The sequence below is a fragment of the Trachymyrmex cornetzi genome, unplaced genomic scaffold, assembly GCF_001594075.2.
Source record: "Trachymyrmex cornetzi isolate Tcor2-1 unplaced genomic scaffold, Tcor1.1 scaffold117, whole genome shotgun sequence".
NCBI classification, from domain to species: Eukaryota; Metazoa; Arthropoda; class Insecta; order Hymenoptera; family Formicidae; genus Trachymyrmex; species Trachymyrmex cornetzi.
Window position 1 is genome coordinate 1,631,193 of NW_017295730.1, and position 10,597 is coordinate 1,641,789.

Sequence of the window (10,597 nt, forward strand, 5' to 3'; positions counted from 1 at the left end):
CAGCCTCTAGGCTCGTCCGCTGTGATTGTTGGTCGTCGATTTAAAAAAAAGTAACGAAAAGTTACTTTCTCAAGTAACGGTAACTGTAACGAGTTACTTTATTCTGATTGGTTGCTCAAACGCTTCGAAGCGTTTGTAGCGTCAAATGGACCGCAAACTGTAACGAGTTACTTTTAAAAATCGGTAACTAGTAACGGTAACTTGTTACTTTTCCTACTCGGTAACGAGTAACTGTAACTTGTTACTTTTAAAAAGTAACTTTCCATTCCCTGTATAATTGTGATTTAATTACAGATCTATATCATGTCATTTTTTAAATGGAAAGTAAAAAATGCGCATGCATAGTTCAATTTTCTACATAATTAAAAAATGTTTTAACTATAATAAATGATATTATAAAAACTCTCTATTATCTCCTCGATTCTAGCTAAAAAGGAATCGAATCGACAATGAATCAAATTTCCTAGATTCACTCCGACAGGTTCCAATTAATTTTAAGGCCCGTCTACAATACACGGAGTAAGAAGTAAGAGTAAGAAATTGACCAATCGCAGTCGAATGTGAGAAGAATAATCGACTGTGACTGTAGACGTGTATTGTAGACGGGCCTTTACATCAACGGTAATCGTTAATCAAATCGACAAATGCGATTGGACAATTCCAATGGACTAAACCGTTGATCGCGGAGTTGGTCGAAGTGGCTCGCAGAATCAACTGACGATTCGATTTTTGAGTGTGAAAAAGAATCGATTCTCGATACATCGAATCGAATCAGAATCTGGCAACTGGCAAGTGGCATCAATACTCATAACCTCAAAAATACAGATTCGAAAAAAGTAATTTACAACTTCAGATTTCAGGATAAAATCGTGATTATATATATCTAATATTAAGAATGGTAAGAACATTTTAATAAATTTTATTGAATATATTCTTTGTGATAAAAAATATATTTTTATAATTATACTCTGTGGGTTTTTACAAATTTCGTTAACACGTCATCCTGTTCTAGGATGTCCAACGGCACTCTGTACACACGCTAGTGTTTCGGTCTCTAAAAAGGACTCACGATATGTTTTTATTAAATCAGGGATCCCTACCGCCGGAGGATCCTATTTTGTAAGTATCTTGCCATCGTAATCACTTTGGCTGCTTTCTTTTTAGAAGACACAGTCAACATAAACGTTATTCTATACTTCTTGATATTCAATAAATAACAAAAGTAAACCGACTATAGATCTGTTTTTTAATTCTGGCACTAGACTACTATAACTTTCTTACTTTTGATAAATATAAAACATCGGTTTCACTTAGATACATTCCAAAAGAATGTATGTGATTTCATCTGTAGAAAACTGATACCTTGTCTCTTAAAAGGAAAGCAGCTTTTGTTACTGCCATAGACTTTTATAATAGCTATGTTTAGAGAGAATTACTTGTCAATCAAACTTCCTGCTTTAATTTTATGGAAGAGCATTGATTAATTTATATTTATTTTTAGACAACAAATGAAGAAGGTGATAAAAGCTAAAGACTGTTATGGCCCAGTATTAGAACGCGTCAAGCAAAATAACATAGCTAAAGTGCAACAAGAAAATGACATTGCAGACCCTCCACCACCAGGAGGTAATATTATACATACACATAACTAAGCTGAAAATAAAAATTATTACTCTCTTATATATATCTTATATCAATTTTAATATGCTTTAGATGAAACTTTCGGAGTTAATGCTACCTCGGCAGTTGTTCCTTACAATATAACAAAAAGCAGCACAAGTATAGTGTCAACAGGTGTAGGAAGCAATGTAAGCAGTGGTGCGCTCACAATCCCACCAAAGAAAACACCATCAATGGCGAAACCCAAATGGCATGCCCCATGGAAATTGTACAGAGTTATCAGCGGTCATTTGGGTTGGGTGAGATGTTGCGCAGTGGAGCCTGGAAACGAGTGGTTTGCTACAGGCTCAGCCGACAGAGTAATCAAAGTAAGTGCACAATAAGTTTCAATTTAATAATGTCCCAGAACGTAAAATCAATGAAATGGTTTTCATTTCATAATACAATGATTTGGTATTTTCAAAATTACATAATAATTATAATACAATAAAAACATACATTAATTTTCAAAATTACAGATATGGGATCTAGCGAGCGGCAAGTTGAAAGTTTCGTTAACGGGTCACATAAGCAGCGTTCGTGGTCTAGCATTTTCACAAAGACACCCCTATTTATTTTCCTGTGGAGAAGATCGGCAAGTCAAATGCTGGGATCTAGAATATAACAAAGTGATCAGACACTATCACGGCCACTTGTCAGCAGTATATTCCATGGCGTTACATCCCAGTATAGACGTTCTAGTAACAGCAGGACGAGATTCCACCGGAAGAGTGTGGGATATGCGTACCAAGGCAAACGTCCATACACTCGTTGGACACACCAATACGGTGGCTAGCGTGATCTGCCAGTCCGCTGAGCCACAGATCATCACTGGCAGCCACGATTGCACGATTCGCTTGTGGGACTTGGCTGCTGGCAAGTCCAGAGCCACTCTAACGAATCACAAGAAGAGTGTGCGCGCTCTGACGTTCCATCCGTCTCTATATATGTTTGCCTCAGCATCACCAGACAATATCAAACAGTGGAAATGTCCGGAGGGAAAATTCATTCAAAACCTATCGGGCCATAATGCCATAGTCAACTGCCTGGCCGTGAATGCCGATGGGGTTTTGGTTTCTGGTGCCGACAACGGTACCATGCACCTCTGGGACTGGCGAACTGGATATAATTTTCAACGGCTCCAAGCGCCGGTCCAACCAGGATCAATGGATAGCGAAGCTGGAGTATTCAGCATCACATTTGACATGTCGGGCACTCGCATGATTACAACAGAGGCTGATAAGACTATCAAAGTATACAAAGAAGATGATACTGCTGTAAGTTAATTTTTCATAATGCTTACTGATTTGGTTACACTGATAATATTCAATTAGCTCGTAATTTTCTGAACTTTACATCAACTATTCTTTATCTATGTTTTCAGACTGAAGAAACGCATCCTGTCGACTGGCGACCAGACATAATAAAGCGAAGAAAATACTGAACTCCAATTTATTTAACTGTATATACATTGATACGATTAATTTAATATGACTGAGGGTTGCTTGTTCTATCTTCGGACATAATAAGTATGTGATAACTTATCTAATGAATAATAAGAGGGTAAAAGAATAAAAGAATAAGAGAGTAATGTCTGTTTCTGCTAATGTAAATTTTTAATCTTGATTTAATGTACTTTTTATGTTTTTCTAATTCTAAGAATCAGAAAAAGATAAAAAGTATATTATCAAGATTTAAAATCCTAAGAATTAGAAAAAGATAAAGAATAAATTAAGCAGAAATATATAATAAAAACTAATCTACATTGACAGAAATGGATATAAGAGAGTAAAATAATAAGTTGATGTACTTTTGTTAATAGAACAAGTTGAGATTTATTGAAAGGTGGAACAAGCCAGCCTAAACGCGTTCAAAAATTATTTTTTATATAGGATTACTTTGATTTCCAGATTGTAATGAATAAAGCTATCCAAGCTGCAATAAAAAAAAGATTTCTACTAACATTTTTATTTAGAAATACCAATACGTATTTCGCATATCTTAAGACAAGTTTGTATCTCGAACGTATCGATTGGTTGCCAGATGCCCGAGTGGGGAACTGCGGTTCCCTTCTATCAGAGTTACTAGATCGAGTAGGATAGTGTCTGGCAGAAACACGCTAGACTCGACCGCGATAACATTCTATAATAATGGCCGACCCGACCCTACAAACGTTCTGCTGTTATCACACAAACCGAACGGATAGAGCGATAGTGATAATGCAGGAATTCAATACAGATGCGTACAATACAGTATGCATGTTCTCGTCGACGATGGGCATGATAGGCGCGATTTATCAGGTAAATTTACATAAAATGTTATCTCCGAACGTTCCCCCTTCTTTGCTTCGTTTCTTTTATTAATTTGCAATAACTAACGTACAGAGCAGGAATTCATCTAAGATATGTAGTTTTTATAATGACTGAATTCGATTGCTAGAAAATATTATTTTGAAATTGGAACTTTTCTGTCATGATGCGATTGTTTTGGTTACACTTTTTACACTTTGTTTCTTCCTCTGATGTATATACATTTATCCTGTTTCACATGTGACAAGTGTATAGAAAAGTGCAGTTAAAAGAAACCGGTATAAAAGTATTTATATTGAATAACAGTGATGTAAAATATGATAAAAATATTATCTGAACAAAATATGAAATAATTTTATATATATATTTTTTTTTTATATATAATTACAGTCATAGTGAAAAAATATATTTACACACATCATGCAATGTTACAGATTAATGTAAATTTGATGAGAAATTTGAAGGTATCAAGGCAAATTGGCATTGTTTAACACTGAGGAAAATATATTTTTTCAGATACTACCCCGAGCGGATTCGAATAGTTCTTATCGTTGGAGGAGCTTCTTCAGAGGACGAGATATTATTGTATGGCTTGCAGTTGCCGATCTCTTAGCATCCTTAGGTCTAGTTTGTTATTACAATTTGATTATATGAATAGCAGTTAATAGTACATAAACATTCAATTAGTTATAGTTATGTTTATTTTTTGGCGAATGAATACGATGATGCGATAAATAGGTAAACAAGATAGGTGTCTTATCTGGTTGTTTTGTACTCAATTAGGCGTGTTTGTGAGATCAGTGCTATGGAGAAATTTTAAGTCCATCATACCAATGGAAGGAGATATATCGAACGTGGTGTTTTGCGCTGTGTTGTCGGTAATGTTGATATACTTGGGTAGAGATACTTGAAAATTTGCTGGAATATTGATAGCGAATTCGGAATTTATATTACAATAGATTAGACGTACTAAAAGTTGCTATACATAAAAAATTTAGCAAAATATTAAACGTAAAATATATAAATATTTTAAATGATTGAATACCTAATAATAGTACTGTCACGTTATTTCACAAAATATACGTTATTTCAAAATTGATTATATTATGTTACTGCATTTAGATATTTTGTATAAAGTAGCATTCAATGTATACTAATCAAGTGGAGTGCGTGTGACTGAATTCATCATGATAGATTATTGCTTGTAGGCATGGATTCAGTACTTCTACATGGCCACGTGGATATGGACGTTGTGTTACGCGGTGGACATGAAGTTACTACTGGGAGATAAAAACGGACGTCCTGCGTGCTATCACATCTTAGCCTGGGTGCTTCCTGCCATTCTCACCTCGTTCGGGCTGATCATTCTATACATTCCCGATGCAAAGTCAGATTTTAGAAGTATCACAAATTATTTCGTACACTCTTAGAGCAATGGTAACAAATGCGAAATTGTCTTGCAGCTGCCACAACTTAACATCATTATCCAGTGCGCTATTGCGTATCCTTCCGAATTACTTCGCCACGTATGTGCTACTGGCAGTGGTCATGATCGTGAATCCCATTCTGTACGTCGCATCGACTCGTGATCTTGAAACGGTGGTCCTACACAGCATGGGTCAGGTGACCAGCAGAGAGCGAAAGTTGATACAAACGATTAGAATAAAATTCGCTCTCATCAATTTAGTCTACTATGTATGCTGGACGCCCAATTTAATTAATGGATTACTATTGTGGATCTCATGGTTTCAGTTGCCAATCAAGGCAATCATCACTTTATGGTACATAATGGTATGTTCATATAAATATCATCATTTTAAGTGCATGGATAAATATAAAAAAATGATTGAGTCAATTTCTAATCGACAGGCTGTGACAAACCCCCTTCAAGCGTTTTTTAACGCGATCGTTTATCAATCATGGACTCGAAGGGAGAAATTACGTTTTGAATGTTGTCAAAATTTTAAATCGAGCGCTAATATAAATTTAAATGCGATCCCCAAAATAGATAGCGACGTGCATGAATCATCTCCATTACTAAATCCACGAACAGGATACGAACAGAAAATACCACATATCAGTATAAATCATGGATCTTCGTCTCTGTGAGAATCTATTTTACTGCCAGTTTATCAAAAATATCGTAGATTCAATATATTTACGAGATTTGCAATACTTATATCAGATTACGGATTAAGATTGAGATTGAATTAGAATTTAACCAATCAAAAGGAAAAAAACCAATAAGTAAATTTAATGAACTTTGATTCCAATCTAATCTCAATCTGGATCCGTAATCTGATACGGGCATGAGAAGATTTAAAACATAAAATCAGTTTTTATACATAAATTGCGCATTTTTATTAAAGCGCGATTTTTTAATAAGATTTTTTAAAAAACGTCTTGATTAAAACATTTTATTAAAAAGTTTTTCGAAATGTGAGAAGAGAAATATTGTATAAAATAGAATTTTTAATATATTACACAGATATCGTATTAAAATATAATTTTTTATACATTATACATTCGCGATATAATAAACAAAATAAGTGGACATAATTTAGCTAATATTAAGACATAATCTACAGAAAATCGAGATTTTGAAACAGACCAACGAAGAAGATATAAAACGAAAACGGATGCATGCATGCAAGTTTCTTAAACAGAAGATTCGGCGCACAGATGCATATGCAATATAAAATGGACTGTTTAATTACTTCTAAAAGATAGAGTGCCTTTTTAAAAGATAGTAAATATTATTTTTTACAATATGCGTTGTATAATGATCTCATAAATAAAAAGATATAACAAAATAGAAGTAGAGCATGTATGTATAATAGGGGTTTTGTTATTAATAACATTTTGTACTTAAACATTACGTGTTATACGCTCTAAATACTGTTAAAATATATCTTTTCTCTATATCATAATATCACGATCAACGGCGGTCACATGCATTATTGTATGTACATATATTTCATTACCTAATTTAACGTTGCATCTTTGTTATACACACATAAACATATATGTATAATATATATACATATATGCATATGTGTGTGTATATATGTATATATACATGTACATATGTATGTATGTATATAAATTGGCAATGAAAAAAGTACAAAATCTTATATTTTAAGAATTCATCAATATCTGCATAGTCATCTCTCTCAGAAGCGAGAAAAATAATGCGAATAATATTAATAAGAGAAAGAGTATTGTATAATACTCTCTCTTATTTTGCGTATAAGATTGAAGATAGAATGAAAAAAGTAGATAGAATTACTCTAATGGGATTACTTTAAATATTCTATATAAATTTTGATGCACATCAATCTGCTATATTATAATCACCGAGTATTGTTTCATGAATATAAATTTAATTATTTATATAGATATAAACGATAAAATAATTATTTGGATTTCTCGCTTCTGATGTCATAATTAACGATGAAGAAATTGCGCATTCGTTAAATTATTGTTTTTTGCTCATCGAGTATTGTATAATAAATTAATAGAATAGGAAGAACTTTTAATAGTTACAAAAAATATTACAAATCATACTGCTTATAAGATCTTTAAATTATTTTAAGCAACGAATTATAAAGTAGCTAAATATATATGTCAATTTTTATGAAGTTATTTATATTAATTTTAAATTCAGATTAAATCATTTATTAGCGAATTTAAATCTCTATTTTATTGTTATGCCAAAATGTAAAATGTAAAAATGTAAAAACACTAGAACATACAAAAGACATTCCTCCCCACAAGTACTTCCTTCCTTTTAAGATGTATAAAAGAATTAGAATTAAAATTAGAATTTGTCATTTATCTGTTTGGCACTTTGGCAAAGCCTGCATTATTATTCCGCTAATGTTTAAAATAAAAAAAGCACTTACACACACAAATACATAAAATATTTTAGATTTAAAGAAAACTTAAGCCTCAGAATTGTCACGTCAAGTTTGCACCATCAAGAGGGAAGATTTGAAGCTCCAAGCGTTAAAGAGGTGATTTCACGAATGATCATCTCGGCGATTCTCCATGCTAACTCCTCTTTAGCCTGTTAATAGTGATTAATGCATTAATTAAATAATGCACATTACATGTAAATAAATTAACATTATGGCTTTTATTAACAAATCATTCTAACATTATAAAATGCCAGTATTATAAAATGTTTACCTTATCTTGTTCTATATTTACAAATCGTTTTACAACACGAGTTAGGCGAGATTCTGAAATTGTTTACATAATTTTATACAATCATATATACATATATATACATATATATATATATACATATCAGCTCAAACTCACTATAAACGTGACTTACCATATTTTCTATGAGGATCTGGCTCTATTTCAGTAATAAATCTACCTAAGTTATCAACGTAACCAATGCTCAAACTATAAAATATACCGAATTATTTGTAATTTACAAATTAGTACGAATGTGTATACAATATTAAATTGTCAAATACCTATATTTATTACGTCGCCATAAGGAATCTGGATCGTAAAGTTGCCTAGTGTCAATATTCAGATGACTATTAATAGTTTTCTTATTATCAGGTAATTTGCTGCCATTATTTCCTATTTGAGAAATACTTGGCATACTAGTACACACTGAGCTTACTTCACTGCTGCAATCTGAACCTGCAAATAAATATTCAAAATTATAATATATATTATATAACTATATAAAACTATAAAAATTACATATATAAAAAAAGAAAATACAGATATTAAGATATAACTCTCTAATTCTTTAATATTCTTTCACGAATATTAACACATTATTGCAATCAACAATCGATATCAACCTGTTCTTCTTATCTTGGAATGTAAACTCGGACACGGGCTGGTTTGAATCGTGTTGATTAACTCTGATAAGTATTTATAATACAGCTGCGACGATAAGAACACTGGCAGATAATGCTAGAAGGAAGTATATTGACTTTTAATACAACTACTTCAACGTAAGAGCCTATTTAGTGAGTATGGTGTATGGAGTTCAAGATAAATTTGTGTAATAGACGAGTGTACCTTGTTGAGAAAATTATATACAATTTTACTGGGTTTATCAAAACAATCAGGCTGTGGACCGCCTTCATCCTCACGGCAAATATTCTGTTCCACGTGAAAACGAATCTTATCACTAAATCCAAGAGGCATGGTTGCTTGTAAACTGAAATATCTGTGAGAAAGGTAACAACATTATAAATTATTTTTACTTCTTTCCTCCGTATAATCATATATTTTTTAGAAATTACTTCTCGTATATAATAACGGCATCAGATTGCGCTTCTTCGGGATTGGCTGCTCCCTGCTTCTCCAAGAGATTCTGTTTATAACTTATAGCCGACATCCAAAAGTCCAATAACTCGCGCTTATTCTCGAGTTCCATAAACTGTAAAGAACGTAAAGAATAGTCTCTTATGAAAATTTCTGTAAAAGTAACGATTGTGAAGGACGCTGCAAACCTCCATGAAGTAAAAGAATGCTGTTTCGTTGTATAATATATCTGCTAATTGTACATTGCCACTGGTGAGCACGTCAATTTGATGCTTACAGTGAAATTCGCTTCGTAAAAAATCATTAATATACCTGGGAAAAATACAATGTTTTCAAATACATTGATTATTTATTTGAACGACACTTATCAATGAATATACATCACTTACTCATTTTCTAATATATCGTATACTATGCTTTGAACAGCAGATAGGCACCGTAATATAGGCTCAATGTTTTCCTGTTCAATGGCCTTCTCCATATCTAGCCTTAGTTCCTCAGATATTTGATTTACACCCAGAGCTTCTTTGAGAATGTACTTCTTGTAAATTTTCAAAGCATCCTGCCTGGTTGTCGTGTCGTGTCTCCTACCTTCACAATCGTGGTTTGATTGTCGCATGTCGCTTATTGCCTGACTAGTCTTTGGCATACCGTTAGACGTTACATCACTCGTTCTCTCATCGAACGGTATTTCATTGCTCGTTTGAGTATCTACATTGCTAGCGAGCATGTCACAGCTAAAGTTTTCATTATCGTCTAAGGAAGTAGGCAAGGCGTTCATCATCTTTTGATTTGACTGTCTGACTTTCTGTGTATCTGGCATCCCAGATGCACTACACAAGCACTCCACCTCCAACCAGAACTTGATGAGAGCTATGTGCTTTCTGGTGTCCATAAACTGGATGAAGTAACCAAGGGCACTATTGTCCTTAAGTATTTCCGGTAGAGCTTTAGACAACCGAGAGCTAAAGGCGCATACTTCCTTAATGTCATTATTGAGAATTTCCTCCTCCTCTTCTTCTTCGAGACTGTACAATACACCCGAGGGTGTCTGAATAGGCGATGCACCACCATTAAATGCATCTACCAGAAAGTTTCCGGAACTCGTTGATTTTGTAGGTGAAGGTTCTGGTAATCCGGACTTATCCCTTTGTCCTAGAAGCATTATATACAATTTCACTCTGATGACAATTGAAAAAAATCATTAAAATTGATGAAAAAAAAATACTATATCGTAACTAGTCATTTTCCAGAAATAATTATCAGAAAATTTAATTTCTAACATAAATTATATATATATATATATATATATATGTGTGTATATA

The 10,597-nt window shown here is 33.1% G+C and overlaps 3 protein-coding genes across 4 annotated transcripts in view; 2 read left to right on the plus strand and 1 right to left on the minus strand.

The window, feature by feature from the left end:
- The window catches only part of Tango4 (transport and golgi organization 4), a 5,748-nt gene extending 2,476 nt beyond the window's left edge, over window positions 1–3,272 (plus strand). The window contains exons 1-6 of one of the 2 annotated variants that reach the window (XM_018515001.1): window positions 828–898; window positions 1,013–1,119; window positions 1,502–1,626; window positions 1,714–1,988; window positions 2,139–2,936; window positions 3,044–3,272. In XM_018515001.1, coding sequence (XP_018370503.1) covers window positions 896–898; window positions 1,013–1,119; window positions 1,502–1,626; window positions 1,714–1,988; window positions 2,139–2,936; window positions 3,044–3,103 — 1,368 coding nt within the window. In that variant the 5' untranslated portion in view covers window positions 828–895 and the 3' untranslated portion in view covers window positions 3,104–3,272. Of the gene's footprint in view, window positions 1–827; window positions 899–1,012; window positions 1,120–1,501; window positions 1,627–1,713; window positions 1,989–2,138; window positions 2,937–3,043 lie in introns of those variants that run through there. The other variant, XM_018515010.1, reaches the window with a different exon arrangement.
- A 353-nt stretch (window positions 3,273–3,625) lies between these two features.
- LOC108766007 (G-protein coupled receptor 143) lies at window positions 3,626–6,077 on the plus strand. Its single transcript, XM_018515023.1, has 6 exons — window positions 3,626–3,959; window positions 4,485–4,590; window positions 4,752–4,846; window positions 5,177–5,355; window positions 5,432–5,759; window positions 5,838–6,077. The coding sequence occupies exons 1-6, from the start codon at window positions 3,810–3,812 to the stop codon at window positions 6,075–6,077; spliced, it is 1,098 nt and encodes a 365-aa protein (XP_018370525.1). The 5' UTR covers window positions 3,626–3,809.
- Window positions 6,078–7,689: 1,612 nt separating this feature from the next.
- Window positions 7,690–10,597, minus strand: part of pkaap (A-kinase anchoring protein pkaap) — a 3,902-nt gene continuing 994 nt past the window's right edge. Inside the window, exons 2-10 of the mRNA XM_018513867.1 lie at window positions 9,662–10,427; window positions 9,461–9,584; window positions 9,251–9,387; window positions 9,024–9,174; window positions 8,801–8,915; window positions 8,459–8,633; window positions 8,311–8,384; window positions 8,160–8,212; window positions 7,690–8,037 (exon numbers count right to left, since the gene is read on the minus strand). Of these exons, the coding sequence (XP_018369369.1) occupies window positions 7,948–8,037; window positions 8,160–8,212; window positions 8,311–8,384; window positions 8,459–8,633; window positions 8,801–8,915; window positions 9,024–9,174; window positions 9,251–9,387; window positions 9,461–9,584; window positions 9,662–10,427 (1,685 nt within the window). The 3' untranslated portion in view covers window positions 7,690–7,947. The remainder of the gene's footprint in view (window positions 8,038–8,159; window positions 8,213–8,310; window positions 8,385–8,458; window positions 8,634–8,800; window positions 8,916–9,023; window positions 9,175–9,250; window positions 9,388–9,460; window positions 9,585–9,661; window positions 10,428–10,597) is intronic.